Genomic DNA, 25621 nt, shown 5'->3' with positions numbered 1-25621 from the left:
GTCGGGATTCCGGCAGTCGGCTTCCCGATTGTATCCCTTCCTACACACATAGGGGCATATTCAATTGGGTGCGGGGTTTAGCGAGGAAAAACCTTGCGCCCAATTTTGGATTACCGCAAGTATGCGCGCTCCCGATACCCGCGGTATCCAATAAAAAAAAGGTGGTTGCGGGAGTTTCAGCTCTGGAAACCCCGAGCGGCTTAGTGGGAGGGGCAAGGGATGCTGGGAGATGTAGTTCTCCCAGCGCCCATTCTCTGGTGGGCCACACTGACACTGGGGGGGACACACATACACAGGGTCACACACACACACACTCAAACATACTCACTCATAAACACTCACACACACTCACACACACTGACATACTCACCGCTGCCGCCGGAGTCCGGGTCCCGACGCTGGATGCAGAAGACAGAACTTTGGAAGGTGAGTAATTACTGACTGACTAAGCTAACTGGAAACTTCCAAAAGCTTAATTAGTCATTAAGAGGGGGTGACGCCGGGGTCCCAGAGCAAGTCCCACAGATTTGTCCTAAAATTATCGATTTTAGAAAAAAAATCACACTTGCTCTGGAGGTGCGAGAATAAAAACCTCCCGGTGCGCAAAATAGAAAAAAAAAAAGCACCTAATTGAATAGCAAAAAACCCGCACTATCTGAGGGGGCGACACCAAAATAGCAGAGCTGTTTTATTACTTAGGTGTCACCCCCTCCAATGGTGTCACCGAGCAGCGAGTGTCGGAAGAGGCCTGGTGCCTCCCCAGAACGATAGGCAAGTCGCCCTCAAAATGTCATACCCCTGGGGGCATGACCTCGCGGGAACAATGCCACGCCCCCATAAGACACAACATCTATGTGCGGGTTTCACTCTCTCCCAACTTACTGTATCTGTGCAAAAGAGAAAAGAAAGGTAGAGAATGATGGGGGGAACAGGAAAGGGAAAGGGAAAGGGAGAGGGAGAGAGAGAGGGAGAGGGAGAGAGAGAGAGAGGGAGAGAGAGAGAGGCGCACGCATTCTGCACACCTGTACCTGGATATAAGCCACATTCTGTACACTTGTACCTGGGTATAAGGCGCATTCTGTACACTTGTACCTGGGGATAAGATATATTCTTGCTTTGTAAACATTATTTATTGTTATTCTTACAGAGATATAAAAAAAATTCTGTATGAAAAAATACAGTCAGGTGAGTATTACACAGGAAAATGCGGATTTGGGAATAAAGTAGAAATCAGTGATGCAGAATGTAAGCCGGCATGTAATCTGTGCATCGGATAGACGGGTTCCAAGGTTATTCTGCTCTATATCTGATGCTGTGGTAGGTTTGTGGCATCAGTCTCCATGGCACAGTACCCAGTGATGCCAGCTTTATAAATGGTTCCCATTTCCAGATACACACTATCATCTTACATGTGACAACTGCTGTGTATACATATTCACATGGTAACCTACAGCCTATCAGGTACTTACATACATGATCTATGCTAATGACAGACTGTTTGTTGCATGGAGTTACACTATTGGGCCCCGTCCTGCATACAGATCCGGTTACTGTGTGTGATCTTGTGCTTTAAATATGGGGTATATTTACTAAAGTGCGGGTTTTTAGAAGTGTAGATGTTGCCCATAGCAACCAATCTGATTCTACTGAACATTTATCTTGCACCTTCTAGAATATAATAGCTAGAATCTGTTTGGTTGCCATGGGCAATATCTCCACTTCTAAAAACCCGCACTTCAGTAACTATACTCCTCAATGTAAATATGTCTCCAGGTGTTTCTGTGGCAATCAGATAAAATATTAACTAAAACCTGTAACTTGTACTCGGATGATATAGTGTTACATGTATATGTAGTGTAGTATATATAAAGCACTGTCTATGTCATTCATGCCTACCCTCCCGGTTTTCGCGGGAGGCTCCCGATTTTTCGGGTAACCCCCCGCACCCCCGGAAGGGTAGGCATTTCTCCCGCATTCTGCCCACTTCCTAGTGAAGTGGGCAGAATTAGGAGAATACCCGCAATCGCGGGTCTCCGTGAAGGGGGCGGGGCTTAAGCTGTGATTCTGCATGAATCACAGCATTTGGTCCCGCCCCCTATGTAAATTGTGCCCAATCGCGGCAATTTTACCGCGAGGGGGCGGGGCTTAATGACGCGAATCGTCAAGCCCCGCCCCCGTCGGCCCCCTGCTGCATCTCTTACCCGGGCTTCTCCCGAGCCCGGGAAGAGAATGTTAAAGGTAGGCAACCCTGGTCTATGTGCCAAATAAGGTAATTTAATAAAAATCAAAGAAACCCTACCCTGGTTTATAACAGCATCATCAAATTAAGGACAGGTCTGCAAGTAACAGGGGCAGTGACATGATGTGAGGAGGGGAATGGAGGCAGCAGGAAGTCACAGGCAGTGTGTTATATAGTGGGAGGAGCAGGGTCCCCAGCAGCACAGAGTATATCAGGAGATGAGTGATGTGTTAGTGAGGACAGGGCTGCATGTGACAGGGGCAGTGACATGATGTGAGGAGGGGAATGAAGGCAACAGGAAGCCACAGACTGAGAGTTATATAGTGGGAGGAGCAGGGTCCCCAGCAGCACAGAGTATATCAGGAGATGAGTGATGTGTTAGTGAGGACAGGGCTGCATGTGACAGGGGCAGTGACATGATGTGAGGAGGGGAATGGAGGCAGCAGGAAGCCACAGACTGAGAGTTATATAGTGGGAGGAGCAGGGTCCCCAGCAGCACAGAGTATATCAGGAGATGAGTGATGTGTTAGTGAGGACAGTGTTGCATGTGACAGGGGCAGTGACATGATGTGAGGAGGGGAATGAAGGCAGCAGGAAGCCACAGACTGAGAGTTATATAGTGGAAGGAGCCGGGTCCCCAACAGCAGAGAGTATATCAGGAGATGAGTGATGTGTCAGTGACGACAGGGCTGCATGTGACAGGGGCAGTGACATGATGTGAGGAGGGGAATGGAGGCAGCAGGAAGCCACAGACTGAGAGTTATATAGTGGGAGGAGCAGGGTCCCCAGCAGCACAGAGTATATCAGGAGATGAGTGATGTGTTAGTGAGGACAGGGCTGCATGTGACAGGGGCAGTGACATGATGTGAGGAGGGGAATGAAGGCAGCAGGAAGCCACAGACTGAGAGTTATATAGTGGGAGGAGCAGGGTCCCCAGCAGCACAGAGTATATCAGGAGATGAGTGATGTGTTAGTGAGGACAGGGCTGCATGTGACAGGGGCAGTGACATGATGTGAGGAGGGGAATGGAGGCAGCAGGAAGCCACAGACTGAGAGTTATATAGTGGAAGGAGCCGGGTCCCCAACAGCAGAGAGTATATCAGGAGATGAGTGATGTGTCAGTGACGACAGGGCTGCATGTGACAGGGGCAGTGACATGATGTGAGGAGGGGAATGGAGGCAGCAGGAAGCCACAGACTGAGAGTTATATAGTGGGAGGAGCAGGGTCCCCAGCAGCACAGAGTATATCAGGAGATGAGTGATGTGTTAGTGAGGACAGTGCTGCATGTGACAGGGGCAGTGACATGATGTGAGAAGGGGAATGAAAGCAGCAGGAAGCCACAGCAGGGATGGCCATCGACCATCAATGTTTTGCAACCATCAATGGTATGTGGCAGCTGACAAGTGGGTTTTTTCCATCAATGGTGTGGCATCGATGGTGGCACCTGATGTTAAGAAAACGTCAGTGGCACCACTCCGATGGCACAGCATCCAATTATTGACTGCTAAACCACCGATGGTTTTCTACCGATGGTTTAAAACCATCAGCCATCGATGGTACAGGCAACAATGGCAATCGCTGAGCCACAGACTGAGAGTTATACAGTAGAAGGAGCAGGTCCCTCAGCAGGAGACGAGTGATGTGTTGGTGCGCACAGGGCTGCAGGTACCATGCTGTGAGGGGTATGGAGGCAGCAGGGAGGTATTCATGTTGCCTTCTTATGGTATTTCTTGTTTATTTCTATTTTAGGTCAAATGTCATTTCAAATAAGCATTCTGCTGTGATCAGAGGATATGTAGTGCAATATAGCATTGAGCATGTAGGAGATAGACTTCAGCTAACTTTCTGTGTTGTGTAATATTCGGGGCCATGTTAAGGCTTGTGGGGGCCCCTGGGCAACTAAATTGTGGTGGTCCCCACCTATAATATTGAAACACCCCCAAACCGGCCCTGGTGATATTGCACGTCACAACTACTTGTTCCCTTTACTGCAAAAAGAGTTACACTGTATAACTCTGTGATTTGTGCTGTTTGCTGAGCCCACTGAGTTACATGGTATATTACAGTCTGTTTCATCTGTAAGGCTTTCATATTGGCCTGATCATGTAGCAGCTCTCTCTCCCTTTATAAAGGCAGTACGTATGCATAATACATTTTAAAAATAAAATGAACAACATTTTGGAGAGATAACATTTGTACATGAAAGAGCTTTACGGTTTAGTACTGAACATACTCTCTCTGGACCGTGAATAGAAATATTTGGGGGGCTTTTGCATTTCCACAGTGCTCAGGTCACATTCCAGCATCTCCCGAATCCAGTCATCAGTCAGGGAACCATTCACAAACTCCTGGAGACTAATGACAGCTGCAATAAAGAGGAATGACAAAAGATGGGCATTTTTATATGGTTGTGGTCTGGTCTCCCATACAATATGTGCACTCACAGTGGGACAGGACGTGTATTGGGCTTATCAGAGGTGAGGCTTTGTTAGGTCCTGATTTTTCCACTGGGAATGCTGAGCGGTATCAAGGTGGATCCATCACCCATGACCCAATGGAGGCTAATAACACCCTGGGCAGATACAAAATTCAGGCTACCAATTCAGTGTCAGCAGGTGACATTAATGAGACATAGCGAACAAGTGCCTCATGGCTCAGTGTCTCCAGTTCTCAGATAATTATTTAGCTGTTATATTACAAAGGAGGTCAAAGGAGAATAGAGATTGCCATCAACCATCGATGAATCATAATCATCGAAGGTTTATGGTCGATGTTGAATGATTTTACCATCGATGGGGGTCAACCAGATGGTTTCCCTCCATCGATGGTAAAGCATAACCAATTATTTTATTTTATTTTACAAGATGCAGGGACATAGAGCATAGCTCCACCCCCAACACCGACAAAGCCCCACCCCCAGGTTCTGATTGGTCCACCGGCCAGTCAGTCAAAGAACAGGGATGACCATCGGTTGGTGAAACCACTGATGGTCATCAATTGCATAGTTGTTAACCATTGATGGCCACTTGCTATATGGCCATTGATGGTAACCATGAATGGAAACCACACCGATGGCCATCGCTAGAGCAGAGCCTTCTGACTTCCCTCCCCTTCCCCCTCAACTGTCCTTCCTCCTTTCACATAGTTCCTCTCCTAATTCTGGGCATACACGTCCAGATAAAATGCCTGTCAGACTGACACACATTTTATCTGGCAGCATGCCAGCCCGCAGATGTCGCCGACATACACTGTGAGATTACTCACAGTGTATATGCCCGACATCTGTGCTCCGCCCCCGGGGGAGGAGACATTTCCCTGTTCCTTCCATGGGAAGGAACACAGGAAATGTCTGTCTGTCGGCCGCGGCTGGGCATACACTGCCCGATGCGGCCGACAGGTTACCCCATAAATCTCGCGTCAGACGGGCATGCTGGACAATCCGGCATGCCCGACCCAGAAATATTTAACCCTAAGTCAGCCGCACACACACTACAATTATCGGATAGATCCGCGGATATCGGGCGGATCGCCCCGATAATTGTAGCGTGTATGGCCAACTTTATAAATATCTGGTAAGTAAGTAAAGTGATTATACCTGCAGCTGGGAAAGGGCTGTGGTGGGAAGTTATACATAATGCAAGAGAATGTTGCTTTAGTTGAGTTTAACCTCAGTATGTCGCAGAGGTGGTTGTACTGCTGTGATGCCTGTTATATATTATCTAGAATGCTGTGTTTCTGTGTGGAAAGTGGTCTATTTAATATTTTGAATACTAGCGCTACTAAGACCCATATCTGGATTTTCAGTTCTGGCAAGAGTGCTTGTGTCGCTATGCTGTTTCGTGTGTGGTGCGTACGGCCAAAATGGTGGTGTTGCAAACACTTGCATCACCTCAGGAGTGGGGAGGACAGCCTCCTCCGCGGCCCGCACCACAAAAGAATTTGTGGGAATCGAGCTGTCGGATATACTGGAAACCAAGCTTATTCCTTTATGTATAACGTGACGTATATTGGGCCTGATTTAGAGGTGGACGCAGCGTCGATCTTGGATGCAGTGAAGCGATTTTTTGCTACTGGTCATGCACCAAATCCACACTGGGTTTGCACAGCGATGGGTTTGAATCGGTGGACGCAGTGTGGATTTATTCGCAAAGTGAGTGACATGTAGTCAAAGTTTGGGAGAGATACTGGAGAGTGGCTACAAAAATACAGGTGTGTCGGGGGCTGGTTTCTGGGCGTGCCCTAGTGACCCTCCGTGAATTTGCAGACAGCCGGAGAGGTCCCGGCATCTTAGGTGAGACGCTTATTCTGAGACAGCAAAGAGTTGCTCAGAGGTTCAGTGTGCCACCGATGTTACTCTTCTGTACATTAATGGTGAATGTGAGACACCGAAGGTGGGCGTCTCTGAGCACAAGATGGCGACTGAGTCATTAGGATATTTTCGCAAGTCCGCCACCTAAGAGATCGCAGCAGTGACGGGCATTGCATGAATTTCTGAATCAGCCCCGTTGTCCCTTTCTGTTGCACTTTTGCAGAAAAGTATATTTCTAGGCAAACGTTCTGTCAGTCTAAAGAAAACATACACAAATGTGACACATGTAATATAGGGGGTCATTCAGACCCACTCGCAAGCGGCAGTACGCTCGCAAGTGGGTCGATGTTCCCAGCCAAGCTGTCGCTCCAGGTCTTGCACCAAAGGGGGCGTGCTGTCGATGTTGATTGACAGCACACCCCCTTTGGTGGGCGTGCCTGTCAGACGGAGGCGTTCCCATGGGAACACCTACCGTCTGAAGCCGGCCCGACTGACATCACTAGTGATGTCAGTGGGAGTGATTTTGGCTCTGATAGAGCCAAAATCACTCCAGGGCTTGTGGCAGGGAGACCCTACCACAGGGTCTCCGTCGCAAGTCCGATGGTCGCGATGGTCAAGACCATCGCGACCATCTTTTTGGACGCTCGTATATTCTGTGGGTGGTGACCCACAGCTATACGAGCGTCCAGGAGGACGCTCCATTTTAATGGAGGAGGGCCCTGATTCAGAGCGAGCGCTCTGGTCAGAGCGTCCGGCTCTGAATCAGGCACATAGTCAGTCCTGATGCCACTTATCTGTAGGACAATGTCTGTACTGATGCTGCCTAAGCATCTAGTGCAATGACCAGCGTGCAAGTGCAGGCACACATAGGTTTTGCAAATTAGACAGCGCAGGTCCTGTAACCAGTGGGTTAAATAATTAATTTCTACATAAGCATATAAGTTGTAACACACAACCTGTGCTAGGCCCCATTGAGGTTTGAAAAGAGATTGTAGTTGCAGTCTACCCATACACTGGTAAGATTCACCTTTTGAGGTCAAACAAGCCATAACTTGAGGGGCCAACTTGTACCTGTCACTATTAGTAGATGTATAATGAGCCATCCATACCTTATATGGTGTTATCAGTAGACAGTGAGCCACATTCCAGTGGGATGACCATTGTGAGCTGTGTAGAGACGCTAAGCATTATGGGTTATTCTAAACAAAGGGGCTTTGAAAGAGTTTACCTCCAGACATTAGGACACGTCATTACTGTATTTCTTTGTCTGAGTATATATTAGTGCTTACAGAGCATGTGCAAGAGATAAGAATGGTCCATGCTATGTTGTACCAAACAGTGCTTGATACCCAGTATGTAACTAATATGGACTTAATATCCGGAAAACCAACACCCATATAGTATGGTATATAAATCAAGACATAGGGTCCTATTCATTAAACCTAAAAATTCTCTAGAGATAATTAGGTTTAGAACTCGCATGGTGTTCTACCTAATTATAGGTGGAATTCATCATTCCACCTCTCCATAAGTATCTATTCCGAAAAGCTGTCATTTTTGCGATGACAGCTTTTCGGGAAATAGATACTTTTCCCTGCCTACACTACCTTATCGCGTCTGGAAACAGTGCTGCGCATGCGCTGTAACATCTGTAAAACCAGCGCATGCGCAGCACTGCCTGCAAATGCGTTAAGTTTGTGTACCCCCCCTCCCCCCCCCACCCCCTCCGCTCACCTCCAACGACTAAACTGTCCACGCAGCAGCCTCCGGGTGCGTCCAGCTGGTCTGTCATGTGGTTTCCCAGCAGACCACATGACAGGTTAGAAAAAAAAACAAAACTTTTTTTTTTACTAAACTTTCTTGTGCTCTGCTGGGGAGCACACATATCCGACCAGCCTCCGGAGCCTGAGGACGGAGCAGAGCGCCGGAGGGACTCGTCGGGGGACCTGCACACGCAGATACAGGTAAGTCGATTCTGCTATTCGCCACCTCACAGTGGCGAATAGTAACTGCATCAAATTCCGAAAATGCATAATTTTCGGAATTTGATGAATACCACAATTTCCACATCCCCATACTAATGTATGGGGAGTGTGGAAATTAACGCAGGGGGACTTAGCAAGGAGATATCTGTGATATCTCCTGTGCTAAGTCTGTTCATGAATACCAAAATAACGTTATTTAAGGAAAATGTCCTTAAAAACGTTATTTTAGTGTTGATGAATAGGCCCCATAGACAAAGGCTTTTCGGCTCGTGCATCGACCTGAGACTGCAGTAGGGTGCCTGCAATGTATATTGAATGACCTGGGCGTTGTGAAACGAGGGCTCACCAGATGAAGATGAACTACATCTTATGTTGAAGATGATGAACTACCAGTGTCATCTGAATATATAGACCAAAGTTGAGTATACTGTATACTTTGTATGTTAATTGTTTGTTTGTTACTTGTAAATAAAGTGTGTTCATTTGTAATCAAATGGTCACGTGTGTGTACTATTTCATTTTGATCAGAACGAAATCCACCGTTATGCAAGGTCCCCACTATTTTCAGTTCATAAATGATCCAGAAGGGTCTGTTTAAGAACGAGACATGACCCCTTCAGCACTCATTTTGTGACTTCAGTGCTTACGCCATCTACAGATGGCGTAGGCAGTGACGTTACTGGGGTCAGTGTCACCCAGTGTGATAGATAGACCCCGAAAAGGGCGTGCGGCCTTGTGGGGAAGGGGGTGTGGTTTTCCCATTTTCATCACTCTGGGGCATGTCCAGCACTCCTGGGGATGCCGGGATGCCCCTACAGACTCTCCCTGCACTGCCAGCTTCTCCTCAATGACCAGAAGCCGGGCACGGCACAATAACATCACAATGTAGTTCCCGGCACAAGGTCCCTGAGGAGGATCAGGCATTTTGATGTCACCGCCTCGGAGTGTGACACCTGGTGCAGATCGCACAGTCCCCATTGCCGGAAATATTCTTAAATGAAGCGTTTCGTGAGAATAGGATTTTTAGCATTTCACTTACCATTTTGGTCTTTGTCCAGGCGAATAAAGATGCGATTAGTGCACTCTTCAGCCGTCAGGGGGTTGACCTTTGTGATGGAGGCAGCGATACTCATTTTGTAGACCGCCTGTAAGATGGATTGTTACAGTGTAAGTCCATTCATGTAATATAACTGCACCTCCCTCTTACAGTACAGAGAGTGGGCCTGATTCAGCAAGGATCGCAGCTTTGATTACGCACGGAATCGGCCACTTGTTGCGTTCTGTGCATGCGTATGCATCGCAGTGTGCGTGCGCAAACTAGCCACTGCGACCCATCGCAGAGTGGTTGACAGGAAGTGCCGTTTAGGGGGGGGGGGGCGTCGAAACGCAGGCATGCCAGTGCATTTAAACACCGTGGCAAGGGCGTGCAGAAATTAGCCACTGTGATGCCATACGCAGCCTGAGCACTCATAGCGTGCGATGAGGTTACCAATTCCTGAGTATGGTCAGAGCTTGTGCCAGTGTGTGTGAGGCTGCGATGGTACTCCATGTTACCGATGGTTCGCAGTCTTGCTAAACATTATGGCTGTGTGTAAGGTAAGAGGGGCATCCTAACATGTGCTGCGACGGCATAGCGATCGCAATGGATTAGCATATCATCGCAGTCAGACAGCGTGTGCGTAATCTCAGCTGCAATTGGAGTTGCGATCCTTGCTGATTCAGGCCCCGTGTCCTGGGAACATATTCCATGTAATAACTGGGTAGGTCCTGGGAACACATTCCATGTAATAATAACTGGGTAGGTCCTGGGAACACATTCCATGTAATAATAACTGGGTAGGTCCTGGGAACACATCCCATGTAATCATAACTGGGTAGGTCCTGGGAACACATCCCATGTAATAATAACTGGGTAGGTCCTGGGAACACATTCCATGTAATAATAACTGGGTAGGTCCTGGGAACACATCCCATGTAATAATAACTGGGTATGTCCTGGGAACACATCCCATGTAATAATAACTGGGTAGGTCCTGGGAACACATTCCATGTAATAATAACTGGGTAGGTCCTGGAAACACATCCCATGTAATAATAACTGGGTAGGTCCTGGGAACACATCCCATGTAATAATAACTGTCTATGTCCTGGAAACACATCCCATGTAATAATAACTGGGTAGGTCCTGGGAACACATTCCATGTAATAATAACTGGGTAGGTCCTGGAAACACATCCCATGTAATAATAACTGGGTAGGTCCTGGGAACACATTCCATGTAATAATAATTGGGTAGGTCCTGGGAACATATCCCATGTAATAATAACTGGGTAGGTCCTGGGAACACATCCCATGTAATAATAACTGGGTAGGTCCTGGGAACACATCCCATGTAATAATAACTGGGTAGGTCCTGGAAACACATCCCATGTAATAATAACTGGGTAGGTCCTGGGAACACATTCCATGTAATAATAATTGGGTAGGTCCTGGGAACACATCCCATGTAATAATAACTGGGTAGGTCCTGGGAACACATCCCATGTAATAATAACTGGGTAGGTCCTGGGAACACATCCCATGTAATAATAACTGGGTAGGTCCTGGGAACACATTCCATGTAATAATAACTGGGTAGGTCCTGGGAATCCCTATTACCAGTGACACCGGCAGCAGAACTTGATGCGAGTCCTGTTGGCTCAGTTTGACTTTAATGAAAATCCTTCAGCTTTCCTCACAGAGAGGTCCATTTATCCCCTCTGTGAGTGTGTTCTCTGAAAACACCTGTTTTTGGGGGATACCCACAAGTATTAGTATCTCCCAGATGTATTATGGGGGGATCTCCAATATCTGCTGCTGTCCCTCCATTTCTTCCAGCAGCGCACCCCCCATAAAACCCTGGTGGGGATGCGATGCTGTCAGATTTACCAAGTTCGGATATTTGGTCCTTGCAGCTTAAGCCCCTGTAGTCTACGGGCTACACATCGCAATCCTAGCCAGCAAAAGGTTCCATAGGAACCCTCCCCCGACAATGGGCGCCGTGCGTGTGTGGTCTGTAGACCATGATGGCACAGGAGTGAAGAGACCGCTAATACGGTCACTTCACTCCCAGCACAACGCAGGGACGGGCTTCGTTCGGAGCCCCTGTCTCAGCGGGTGCCCTTTAGTACTTTCAAATACTATGATCTCATCCTGCAATGTGCCAATGAATGGGCCCCATAGAGATGAGTGATGAATCTAAAGCCGTTTTCCTCTAGACATAATTTGGTCTTAATTGCGCCATGTGGAATCCCCCCATCATATTATCCCTTCCAAACATCTACATCAGGCATGTCAAACATGCGGCCCGAATAAACATATTCTGCGGCCCCAGAGTGTGGGCTCACATATATTATATATATATATATATATATAATATGCGGGCCACACCCCTGCCACGATTGGAGTACAGATCCGATCGGGCAGTGTTTTACTTTACAGGCTGGCAACTGTGGTCTCTGAAGTGATCAGAAGCCAGTGTTCCCAGTGATGCAGCGAGCGGGTGACGTCATGACGTCACCCACATCGCCCATGACGAGCGGAGCCTGCGCCTGCCGCTCTTGATCTAATTAGATCCAGTCAGCGGCAACATCGACGCGGGACGGCGTGGACTGGAGGGGTGCCCAGCGGCCGTTGTGAAGAAAGGTAAGTACTGCACAGACAGGTGAGTGGGGCCTGTTCTATACTGGGAGGGGGCTTTACTGGGGGCACAACGTAAGGGGCATTACTGGGGGCTCTGCATAAGGGGCATTAATGGGAGCACAACATAAGGGGCATTACTGTGGACTCTGCATAAGGGGCATTACTGGGGCACTGCATAATGGGCACTACTAGGGCATTGCATAAAGGGTATTGCATAATGGGCACATATTCAGGGGGCATTGCATAATGGGCACTACTACAGGGGGCACAGTATTGGTTTTTATTAATAAACCTTTCAAAATTGCATATAAGACTTTTTTTTGTTGCTGCAGCCCACACACTCGTAGACCTTGAATATTCGGCCCGGTTGGTATTTTGGGTTTCACATGCCTGGTATACATTATTATACTCTGACCCCCATTACCGAGCACCGACCTGACTGTGCCTCACCTGAGCTCATTGTACAGCACTGCAGAATAGGGGGGCGCTATATAAATAAGCGACAATAAGTCTAACATGGCCAGACCTAACATCTTCCTATTCAGAGCTGTCTGACGCTCTAACTAATAAGCAGGAGGTCAGCAAATTTACTAAGTATCCTACGCAAGGCGTGGGGCAGGGGCAAACGCAGGATTTCCACAGGGACTTTTCCGCAGGCTTGAACGAAGAAGCCTCCATTTGCGGCTGAATGGGCGCAATTGCGTGGCAACGGGGCATGCGTACGTAGGTTGAGTTGTGCAAGGTTGTGTAAGTGGTACGTGGGCTATACTGAGGTGAGCGCACCCAGAAATCCATCTGATTTAAGACAGATTTCTTGCACCAGGTATAAGGATGGCGCAAGGGATGGCGGCTACTTCTACTGTACAAGCGGATGGAAGGGACGTTGCAGACACACAAATATATGCAACTCTAGTCTGTACACAGGTGCGTGTATAGCGTTCTACATGCATACAACTCTGAATAGGCCCAACGATCTCCCAGAGACATAATCTAAATACTGTATGGTGTGTATATATATATATATATATAATATATATATATATAGTGTACAGACCTTCATGATGTCCAGCATCTCAGAACGGGTAATGGCCCCATCTCTGTCCTTGTCGTACAGCTTGAACGACCACTTGAGTTTGTCCTCGGGGGAGCCGTGCGCCAGCATACTGATAGCGGTGACATATTCCCGGAAGTCCACTATACCGTCCTACAGCCAGAGTAACATGTCACTAATCAGCACACGGGGTGTCTACCTTAGTGCTCTTATACAGCCATTACAGGGTATTCTTCAAGGTACATGACCACCGCAAACGTTACAACTGCCCCATGTTTTGTGCAGCAGTCCCAGTTTCCCATGAAAGTACAAGAACTGCCGCAAAAAAAAACATCGATTCGAAAACCCACCTACCGCCGAGGGGTTGATGTATTGGGGGGAGGAAAAGATAAGCCCAATCTCCAGCAATGAGACTTAATAAATCCCCTATAACATTCATCCTCATTTGCAAATATGACTCATATGCATGGGTCTATGTACTAAGCCTTGGACAGAGATAAAGTGGAGAGAGATAAAGTACCAACCAATCAGCTCCTAACTGTCACTTTCAGGCTCTATTTGAAAAATGACAGTTAGAAGCTGATTGGTTGGTATTTTATTTACTAAGCTGTTAGGAGATAAAGTGAACGGTGATAAGGTACCAGCCAATCAGCTCCTAACTGTTATTTTTCAAACACAGCCTGTGACACGGCAGTTAGGAGCTGATTGGCTTGTACTTTATCACCGTTCACTTTATCTCCTAAGTTTAACACAGCTTAGTAAATAGACCCCTTAGGGTTAGTACATTTCCCCCTCTGCTTGCTGATTTAGGGGGAGATTTATCAAATCTGTTAAAGCTGAAAAGTGGAGGTGTTACCCTCTACTAGTTATTATATAATTCAATATACTACCGTGTTTCCCCGATAATAAGACCTACCCCGAAAATAAGCCCTACCCTTACTTTTGTAGCCCGGTCTAAATTAAGCCCTACCCCGAAAATAAGACCTACCTTTTTTTCTTATTGAGTTGGGAACGCTGCAGAGACCAGCGTTCCCAGTCATGCAGTGCGAGGGTGACGTCATGACGTCACCCGCGCGCTGAGGATCCTGTGCGGCCGTGCCTGCTGGATCATATTAGATCCAGTCAGCGCGCAAGTGAAAGGGACATCCCGGACGGTGGTGACTCAGGTAAGTACCGTACTTGCACTGCAATAAGGGGGCTGCATAAGGGGCACTACTACACAAGGGAGGCTGCATAAGGGGCACTGCTACAGGTGGGGGGGTCTGCATAAGGGGCACTGCTACACAAGGGAGGCTGCATAAGGGGCACTGCTACAGGGGGGAGGTCTGCATAAGGGGCACTGCTACACAAGGGAAGCTGCATAAGGGGCACTGCTACAGGGGGGGGCCTGCATAAGGGGCACTGCTACACAAGGGAGGCTGCATAAGGGGCACTGCTACAGGGGGGCCTGCATAAGGGGCACTGCTACAGGGGGGCCTGCATAAGGGGCACTGCTACAGGGGGGGTCTGCATAAGGGGCACTGCTACAGGGGGGGCCTGCATAAGGGGCACTGCTACAGGGGGCGCCTGCATAAAGGACACTGCTACAGGGGGGGCCTGCATAAGGGGCACTGCTACAGGGGGGGCCTGCATAAGGGGCACTGCTACAGGGGGGCCTGCATAAGGGGCACTGCTACAGGGGGGGTCTGCATAAGGGGCACTGCTACACAAGGGAGGCTGCATAAGGGGCACTGCTACAGGGGGGGGGCCTGCATAAGGGGCACTGCTACACAAGGGAGGCTGCATAAGGGGCACTGCTACAGGGGGGGCCTGCATAAGGGGCACTGCTACAGGGGGGGCCTGCATAAGGGGCACTGCTACAGGGGGGGGCCTGCATAAGGGGCACTGCTACAGGGGGCGCCTGCATAAAGGACACTGCTACAGGGGGGGCCTGCATAAGGGACACTGCTACAGGGGGGGCCTGCATAAGGGGCACTGCTACAGGGGGGCCTGCATGAGGGGCACTGCTACAGGGGGGGGTCTGCATAAGGGGCACTGCTACACAAGGGAGGCTGCATAAGGGGCACTGCTACAGGGGGGGCCTGCATAAGGGGCACTGCTACAGGGGGCGCCTGCATAAAGGACACTGCTACAGGGGGAGCCTGCATAAGGGGCACTGTTACAGGGGGGGCCTGCATAAGGGGCACTGCTACAGGGGGGCCTGCATAAGGGGCACTGCTACAGGGGGGGCCTGCATAAGGGGCACTGCTACAGGGGGGGCCTGCATAAGGGACACTGCTACAGGGGGGCCTGCATAAGGGGCACTGCTACAGGGGGGGGCTGCATAAGGGGCACTGCTACACAAGGGAGGCTGCATAAGGGGCACTGCTACAGGGGGGGCCTGCATAAGGGGCACTGCTACAGGGGGGGCCTGCATAAGGGGCACTGCTACAGGGGGGGCCTGCATAAGGGGCACTGCTACAGGGGGGGCCTGCATAAAGGACACTGCTACAGGGGGGGCCTGCATAAGGGGCACTGCTACAGGGGGGGCCTGCATAAGAGCACTGCTACAGGGGGGCCTGCATAAGGGGCACTGCTACAGGGGGGGTCTGCATAAGGGGCACTGCTACACAAGGGAGGCTGCATAAGGGGCACTGCTACAGGGGGGGGCCTGCATAAGGGGCACTGCTACACAAGGGAGGCTGCATAAGGGGCACTGCTACAGGGGGGGCCTGCATAAGGGGCACTGCTACAGGGGGGGCCTGCATAAGGGGCACTGCTACAGGGGGCGCCTGCATAAAGGACACTGCTACAGGGGGGGCCTGCATAAGGGGCACTGCTACAGGGGGGGCCTGCATAAGAGCACTGCTACAGGGGGGCCTGCATAAGGGGCACTGCTACAGGGGGGGTCTGCATAAGGGGCACTGCTACACAAGGGAGGCTGCATAAGGGGCACTGCTACAGGGGGGGCCTGCATAAGGGGCACTGCTACACAAGGGAGGCTGCATAAGGGGCACTGCTACAGGGGGGGCCTGCATAAGGGGCACTGCTACAGGGGGCGTCTGCATAAAGGACACTGCTACAGGGGGGGCCTGCATAAGGGGCACTGCTACAGGGGGGGCCTGCATAAGGGGCACTGCTACAGGGGGGCCTGCATAAGGGGCACTGCTACAGGGGGGGCCTGCATAAGGGGCACTGCTACAGGGGGGGCCTGCATAAGGGGCACTGCTACAGGGGGGGCCTGCATAAGGGTCACTGCCACAGGGGGGGCCTGCATAAGGGGCACTGCTACAGGGGGGCCTGCATAAGGGGCACTGCTACAGGGGGGGGCCTGCATAAGGGGCACTGCTACAGGGGGGGTCTGCATAAGGGGCACTGCTACACAAGGGAGGCTGCATAAGGGGCACTGCTACAGGGGGGGGCCTGCTTAAGGGGCACTGCTACAGGGGGGCCTGCATAAGGGGCACTGCTACACAAGGGAGGCTGCATAAGGGGCACTGCTACAGGGGGGGCCTGCATAAGGGGCACTGCTACACAAGGGAGGCTGCATAAGTGGCACTGCTACAGGGGGGGCCTGCATAAGGGGCACTGCTACACAAGGGAGGCTGCATAAGGGGCACTGCTACAAGGGAGGCTGCATAAGGGGCACTGCTACAGGGGGGGCCTGCATAAGGGGCACTGCTACAAGGGGGGCCTGCATAAGGGGCACTGCTACAGGGGGGGCCTGCATAAGGGGCACTGCTACACAGGGGGGGCCTGCATAAGGGGCACTGCTACAGGGGGGGCCTGCATAAGGGGCACTGCTACAGGGGGGGCCTGCATAAGGGGCACTGCTACACAAGGGAGGCTGCATAAGGGGCACTGCTACAGGGGGGGCCTGCATAAGGGGCACTGCTACAGGGGGGGGCTGCATAAGGGGCACTGCTACAAGGGGGGCCTGCATAAGGGGCACTGCTACAGGGGGGGCCTGCATAAGGGGCACTGCTACAGGGGGGGCCTGCATAAGGGGCACTGCTACACAAGGGAGGCTGCATAAGGGGCACTGCTACAAGGGAGGCTGCATAAGGGGCACTGCTACAGGGGGGGCCTGCATAAGGGGCACTGCTACAAGGGGTGCCTGCATAAGGGGCACTGTACAGGGGGGGGCCTGCATAAGGGGCACTGCTACAAGGGAGGCTGCATAAGGGGCACTGCTACAGGGGGGGCCTGCATAAGGGGCACTGCTACAGGGGGGCCTGCATAAGGGGCACTGCTACAGGGGGGCCTGCATAAGGGGCTGTCAATGTTAATTAAAATAAGACCTACCCCGAAAATAAGCCCTATGAGGTTTTTTGGAACAAAAAAAAAAATAAGACAGTGTCTTATTATCGGGGAAACACGGTAGATAAATGAGAGCTATAATCTGATTGGCTGCTATGTGTAAATTAACGGTACATTCAGCGTGAATCGCGTCACCGCCAATGTGTACCCGGCATTAGTTACATACAAGGACACCATTGCTGTAAATTGCTGTCCAGATAAAATGAGTACAGCAAAGGCCTGAAGCTGTGGTATAATCCCATAACGTCGCAAAAGTGGGTGTGTCCATCCGTGTGTTCCTCCCCCTTACACCGCTCAAAGGGCGAGGGAACTTAGTGATCTTGTAAAGAATAAAGTCAGAAATGCAGATATACAGAAACGTAGACAAGTGCCCAATATATAACACACAACACATTGTAGTGACATACTGGATGTGGTTCCTGTAAAAGTATCTATATACGGAATAATTGCGACAGGTGTCTCTTACCCCGTTATTATCCAGAGCGCGGAAAAGCTGCTCCGCGTACTCCGAAGACTCGTTTCCCACCGTACAGTCACAGAAATACTTCCGGAACTCGTGGAGAGTGATCAGGCCGCTGGGACACTCCTGCACAAATTTTCTACAAAGAACAAACTGATTGTGTAAAACAACCTGAAAATTCCAATTTAGTTTAAGGACAATTCTACTTTAGGTAATTTATTTTTAAAAGTGACTGACCCCCCCCCTCCCCCAAGTATTTACAAAGTTCCAGTTCCTCCATTGCTGGTGTCTTTCTCTATGTTAGGTGGACACCTGAAGACATCTGACCTTCACTCAAGAAGACCCAATCTGCTGGGCTGTTTAATTTGCTGATTATAATGGCATTGGTGACTCGCAACCAATCTATGTCTACATATATCATAGCGCTGTACAGATGCTTGTTTATTCATTCATATTAGTCCCTGCACCGGTGAAGCTTACAATCTAATTTCACTACCAAAGGCACACAAACACTACAACCTACTTAAATAGAAGCCAATTAACCTATCAGTTTGATTTGGTGAAAAAGTATTGATTGAGGAAACCAATACATAGACACCATCCAAACTCCCTGTAGATGGCATCATAACCTGAATCGAATCCAAGACCCTGTTGTTGGAAGTTTACCATTGTAATGCTGCTTTGTGGAGTACCCTTGCTATACAGACACAGGGACAGCAATAAACAAGTTAAACCTTCTATCGGATGAGGTGTTGTCATGTGTGCAAACCACTTATCATACTAACATAAAATAAAGACACTGAGACGTGGATTTGGCAGATAACTTGATGGCGATTTATTGGAGCAATAATAATTATTATTTATTTAAGGATGTATGATGGCAAAGAAAGGACGGCCAGAAATCAGCCAAATCTGCTATGCCCACACACAAACAACAATGGGCATAGCAGGCGTAGATCGCCCAGAGTGCATACACATAACCATGTAAATCATATCCTCAACAAAAGGTAACGCTCACCTCCATCTTGACTTCCCACCCGTTTAGGTGGTGATACTGCCCCCCGTTAGGTTGGTACAGCCAACTAACAGTCAACGAAGGGAGCGCCCTTAAATCATAATTGCACCCGGACTGGCGACCTGCCGTTCTTTCCCGCCACCCAAAACCAAACCCACAACATACCAAAATTTATAGGGGAGGGAGGGTGGGGAATCTGGAACAAAGAGGCTTTGGCCCACACTTCTAGCCCTTTATATAATGTTCCTGTTACACACCCGCCCCTGCTTGCCATAGGCTAACTCCAACAAGTAATTTGCATACATGCCTGCCCCCATCCTAGAGGTTTAAAACACCTCTTTTCTTATGCAATCTTCCGGTTTCTCTTGATGCATGAACTAGGCTTCATATAGATAAAAGTTTAAACATTGCCGCACAGGCTTGCAGGAGTCTCAAAACACTACTATGTGCTGTTAGTAACCACCGATTGGCTTCCCCATGGACCTAGCCCCTCCCACAAGGAACTTGTGTTGCTGTCAACATTCTAATGCTTTGATTGGCTGCAGTTTGCTCTAGCCCTGCCCACTTCACCTTCCCACACGCTTATGTCACGATGACCTGGAGTGCGCCGCATGCCGGCCGATTGGTCCGGCTTCAGTGGCGCTTGGAGATTACGTCATCTCCAAGCGTCCACTTCAACGCAGGAAAAATTGGGTCTATGCAGACCCGGCTCCGGTCTGAATGGCGCTGATTCAGGAATATCCTGGGTCGGCGCCGGGGAAATTCCGGGTCTAATCCGGGTTGGAACTCTGTTCCAACTCCAGGTCAGACCCGGAATTTCGGTGTAAAAGCAGTATTACTTGCTCTCTTGGAATGTCTGGGAGCAGTGCTCCCTGGCGCCCTATGATCACTCAGCCACTGAACATATGATGTCACATGGGGGGCAGGACCACCAGTAGGGGGCAGTATAGAGCTGTCTGGTTGCTTCGGATGGCTCTAGATCTAGACACTGCAGGATGTGTGCTCTCTGAGCAGTACTGCAGCAGCGCAATTAGCCACAGGGTGCCATTCCAGACACCAGCTAGCCAGATGCAGTAGCCAAGGGCAAGAGACTGTGCCGCCCCTAAAGACCCTGCACCCTGGGCATCGGCACTGCTTGCACATCCCTCCCTACTGCCCTGTCCGGGATGCTCCTGAATCACGGGGGGGCTCTCCCGGACTCCGGGAACAAAAGGCAAATCTCCAGCATGCTGGTAACTGTCTCTTTCTTCCCCAGTGAAATGGGCGGTCCAGTCTGCTTTAATGGAGCAATTCACATTGAATCCCTTAATTGCGGCCCCTCCTTCACATTATATGGAGAAGCGCAGAGTATCATAACCTGGGACTGTGCCAGAGACTTCTGCATATTCCCATATTTGCAGGTATTATCTTTGGAAATGTGACGCCAGCCCAGTGTCTCCGAAGGCAATGTCGGAAATATAACAGGGAAGGCGAAAGGCAAGTACAGCAATGAATGCAGGGTATGGGGAGTGGGCTCTCCTGCACCATACACCCTGCACCCATCATAGTATGGCTGCATTGTCTGTATAAAGCTTTATGCCTAATCGTTTTTTTTTTAATTGAACATAATTTTCATAGAAAGTGGCATCATCCAAAAAAGTATAATTTTTGTGTCTCTTATATTTAAGGACAGATATTGTGAATTGCGCCGACCTTACAGAGCAACATAGGTGCTTCTGTTCCAAGAATCGCTAATAGTCTATACAACCAAAGAGTACGTTTTTTCTTTCATATAAAGCTAGAATAAAAATGGATACTGAGAACTGCATCAACGGGTACTGAGAACTGCACCCATCCTGTGCCACGTAGCCAGATAATTGCTGCAGTTCTCCATAATTGGTGGAACATCTACAAATCCTCATAAATGCACCTGGACTACACAACATGACTTCTACTCTGCTGCAGTCAGCACATGTACAACAACAAACGCACTAAAGGGCCCATCTACTATGCAGCGCATTCAAAGTCGCAGCGTCTTCAGAGATTTTGGACACTGGATTTACAGGGACAATGATATTAAATACAAACCAGTCTGGCGTGATACCAGGGGCAGAACTATGGGAGACAATGGAGGCGCCTGCCGCCGGGCTCCAGCTCTGAAGGGGCACCTCCTCCATTGTCCACAACATGATCACCCCACTTAGGGCTATAACTATGTACCCGGAGTGTACCATCAAGGCTGCCCAATACATGGCACCCTTTCCCGGCATCTGAGAAGCCACCATACACTAGTGGAGAGCTCCATGTCAGACCATCAGCTGCTGCCTTCATCTATAGCCTGTCTGCATGCAAATTGCTACATTACAGTGTCAGCAGCTGTGACGGGGGGCACCAAATTATAACTTGCCTCCGGGCGTCTGGGATGAACTTACGCCACTGCGTGATACTAAAGTCCGCACTAACGCTGGTGTAGGTGGTAGAAGAAATAAAACAGAAGGGACAAGTTTGCAGGGTGCTGCTGGGTAACTTGACACCGAGATATTCAAGTTGCCTCAGTAGACTGGCGTTCATCCAGCGCTCACCGATAACTATGATCTCCAATAACTATTATCTATTAGCAGACGTGGTGACCGTAATTACATTCAAATATGTGTATTCAGGATAGGGTCATCCCTAATTTATTATATGTAGAATGTCACTATTTACTACAATCCGCATTGGTAATGCAGATTGTAGTGTGATATTACCGAGTGAATTCGCATTGCGAATTCAGGCAATATTACTAGGATTTACTACAAATCCCTTGCAGGGACAGAGCTTGCGATAAAGCTCTGTCCCTGCTAATCCCCTTCGGAGCCTTATCACGGTATTTTCGCAAAAAATACCGTGATTAAGTTCCCGCGCATGCGCCGACCGATCGCCGCTGCTACCCCCCCTCTGGTGCTAAGCCACGCCCCCGGCGCTAAGCCACGCCCCCGCAATCGCGGACCCCCGCAACCCCCCCTCCCCCCCCACGACACCCCCTCCCTTACTTACACTTACCTGCATGCTCAGGCCTCCGGTGATGTTCTCCATTCCTCCGGTCAGGTGATCTTTCATACTGCACTGGGGCCCGATCATCTGATGACCGGGCAGCAGTGCACTGTGGGAGACCAGCTGACCGGAGGGGAGTCCTCACCGGAGGCCAGATCACCGGTCCCTGGAGTCAGGTAAGTAATTTTTTTTTTACTATTTTTTTTTTCTTTTTTTTTACAGTAATCAGCTTGTGGCCTGTTTAGACCACACAGCTGATTACTGGGACCGACTCCCGGCTCTGCTCTCCCCGTTAGAGCAGGGCAGGAGGCCGGTAACTGGGGGAGACCCTGGCATTATTATCACAGGGCTTTCACATTTATTTTTAGTAGCTATCGTCAGATCACATTTCCCATTACAATTATGGGAAATGCGATCTGCTTTACTAAAAATAAGTGATACTTAGGGGTTGGAGTAGAATTTTACGAATTCTACTCCAATTACCCTGTAATAACTACAGGTGATACTAAAATAATGTGAAAAGGGTGTGAAAACACCCTTTTTCACATTATTTTAGTAAAAATAATGTAGATAAATAGAGCCCAGAGCAAAAGACATAACTCTCATTGATAGTAAGTAGAGATGTGAGGTTTGGTTTTCCTAGTAAAAACCAAACACACCCAAACTTTAGGGTCCCGAGTAGAAATGAGGGCCTGATTCAGAGGTGCTTGCAAAAAGCGAGCACTCGCTCTGAATCAGGGCGTGCGCTTGGTTTTTAAGTTGCGGCCTCTTGGCCGCTCGCATAGCTATGGGTTACCACCCACAGCTTATGCAAGCGGCCATGGCGATGGTCAAGACCATCGCGACCATCCGGGCTTGCGACGAGACCCTTGTGGTAGGGTCTCGTGGCCGCAAGCCCCAGAGAGCTTTCAGGTCTAACAGAGCCGGAAGCTCTCTCACTGACATCACTGGTGATGTCAGTGAGGCCGTCCACAAACGACAGGTGTTCGCTTGGGAACGCCTCCATTTGTGAAGCCACGCCTACAAAAGGGGTCGAGCTGTCAATCAACATCGACAGCCGCCCCTTTTGTAGTGAGTCCCGGAGCGAGCGCTTGCGACTGGGTCTGAATCAGGCCCTGAGTCCTCACTTGAGTCTTCCGTAGGTCCTGACCTCGAATTAAAAAACTGAATCTCTGGCTTGGGATTGCATGTACACAAACATGTCCACATTACATGATTTTAGCTGTTTTTTTTTTTATCAATTTAAAAGAAGTCCAAATCCAAAACAAATTCCACACCAAAACATTTGAGGGTGGTTTTGCCACAAATCTCTAATAGTAAGTAGCGGTCCACTGCAAATAATATGCTAACTATTGTCTTTACAGTCACCACATCTGCAATAGTTATACGACTTAAGGCCAGTACACTAGACGATGCCGGCAGGGTCCCGGCAACAGCAAGTGCGTACACGCTTGCCCATGCCGGGAGTGACAGCGCGGGCTATGCTGCAGGTCCGATGGACGATGTCGCTGAAGACGCGCGGGAGTGCACAGTGTCAGCAACATAGCGGCTACATACTATATCGTCTAGTGCAGTGTTGGCTAACCTTGACACTCCAGCTGTTGTGGAACTATATATCCCAGCATGCCCTGCCACAGTTTTAGCATGCCCTAATAGCAAAACTGTAGCAGTGCATGCTGGGTTATGTAGTTCTATAACAGCTGGAGTGTCAAGGTTAGCCAACACTGGTCTAGTGTGTAGCAGGCATTACACAAATAGTAACGTGTAGGCATTGTAATTAGGGATGGGCGCCGAGCCCCGGCTTTGATTTTTGGATCTGGATCTCCTTCAAGGTTTTGTATCTGGATTTGGTGTTGCAAAACCACCCTTACGTGTTTTGGTTTTGAATCTGGATTTTTTTTTCAAAAAAATAGATAAAAAGCTTTAAAAACAGCTAAAATCATGTCATTTATGCAATCCAAAACCCGAAATTCGGATTTAAAATCCGAAATTCCGAATCGCAAAAAGATCAGAACCGCGACCTGGATTTACTCGGATCTCCTCAGGAGATCAGAACCGCGACTCGGATTTTCCCGGATTCATGAAATTCGGGTGGGTTCGGATTTCTGGAGAACCGAACCACACATCTCTAATAATAATCAGTTGACCGCCTGCCTGTACTTGGACAGAACCCCGAGTGTTCTGTATTTAATTATTGCAGCAGCAGCCAAACTGCCAAAAAAACCTGATGACTTTGAAAAGCGCTGCTCAGCTAATTTATCCTGAGGAATTGCACAAAGAACAAGAAGAGTACTACTGTGTCTCCATGTAGACAGAATAAGCACAGACAGGGCAAACATAGGCAAACGCAGGGGGGTTTTCAGCACATACCATGACCACAGTAGAAAAAGTAATATAATAGATTGTTACTAGTGCTACAAGTTCTTCTCAGTATCATAAATGAAATAATTAGCACCACCTGTGGATCTTTCAAAATGTATCAGCCAGTAATAAATAACCTGTGCACCAACTAGGAGATCTGGAAAACATGCACTGTTAGAGATGCACTGCTATAGAGTCCAAAATGTACATATATGTCCAGGACAGTGTTAGGTTCTTCTGCTGCTCGTTCAGGCTCCCTGACTTGCTCCAATGCTCTGGAATGGTGCCCACATCTAAAATAAACACATTCAGCTCAGGCAGGATGGCCCTACTGCCGCATCAAATGACTTACTGTGATCCTGTATATGCTGGAATTATGACACACAAAACACATTGTATGACGCATATTAAAGCTGGATATGTACTAATTCTGCCCTCTCACTCTAAAATCAAGCATTTGGAAACCCCCCCTCTACAAATCCTGCGTTTGGCACTGGCCGCTGAGAGCTGAACAATGCCTGAGGCAAGGGTGGGGGGATTTAGGGGATGAAGGACAGAAACAGGCTAATAATAATAAGTGTTAGTATTCCGTAGCCCATACAGAACGCTATTTCTCAGTTCCCACCATTTAAAACGTAACAAACAGTATTTTTTTTTCTGACCAGACAATTGTGTACGAGCTATTTTAAATATAATTTCAATCACCGGTATGTGATCCCTTATCTTAAAAACCCCATACCCCAAGTGTTCCGAATAATAGGTCCCAGTCCTGTTCTTTTACTAAGAATGCAAAACAAGAAAACAGCAGGTAACGTTGCACTTGGGTAACACCATGTGGTTGGAGGGAGGGCAGATGTAAAAAGTGCAGAGAGATTTAGATTTGGGAGGGGCATGTCTAAATTAAAATTTAATTGCCATGTAAAAATAAAGCTGTCTAGCCTGTATGTGCTACATGCAAAAGCAGCCAGTATTTACCTTGCATGCAAAAACAAAAATGCATTTGCAGTGCACCCCTTGCATTGCAACATGGTTTGTTCCATGCTCCCAACGCAGAATCAATCACATTTAAGTTTAAGCAAGATATATATATATATATATACAAAAAAATTACCTATACCATTCATGAAGCTCCAAGACGTAAACGCCGCTTTTCCGTGGTATCGATGCCACCTGACCCATCACTGAAAGACATCAGGAAACCTGATTCA

At 48.9% G+C, this 25621-nt stretch overlaps 1 protein-coding gene across 1 annotated transcript; it reads right to left on the bottom strand.

Annotated features, from left to right (window-relative positions):
- Positions 1–1116: 1116 nt before the first annotated feature.
- LOC148479188 (guanylyl cyclase inhibitory protein-like) lies at positions 1117–25601 on the bottom strand. Its single transcript, XM_088454848.1, has 5 exons — positions 25525–25601; positions 18032–18164; positions 13270–13419; positions 9574–9679; positions 1117–4605 (listed from the first exon to the last, which is right to left on the bottom strand). The coding sequence occupies exons 1-5, from the start codon at positions 25590–25592 to the stop codon at positions 4451–4453; spliced, it is 612 nt and encodes a 203-aa protein (XP_088310974.1). The 5' UTR covers positions 25593–25601; the 3' UTR covers positions 1117–4450.
- Positions 25602–25621: the final 20 nt, after the last annotated feature.

Source organism: Taudactylus pleione, unplaced genomic scaffold (assembly GCF_031769625.1).
Source record: "Taudactylus pleione unplaced genomic scaffold, aTauple2 ptg000634l, whole genome shotgun sequence".
In the NCBI taxonomy this organism is placed as follows: Eukaryota; Metazoa; Chordata; class Amphibia; order Anura; family Myobatrachidae; genus Taudactylus; species Taudactylus pleione.
This window is presented reverse-complemented; position numbering and strand designations above follow the sequence as displayed.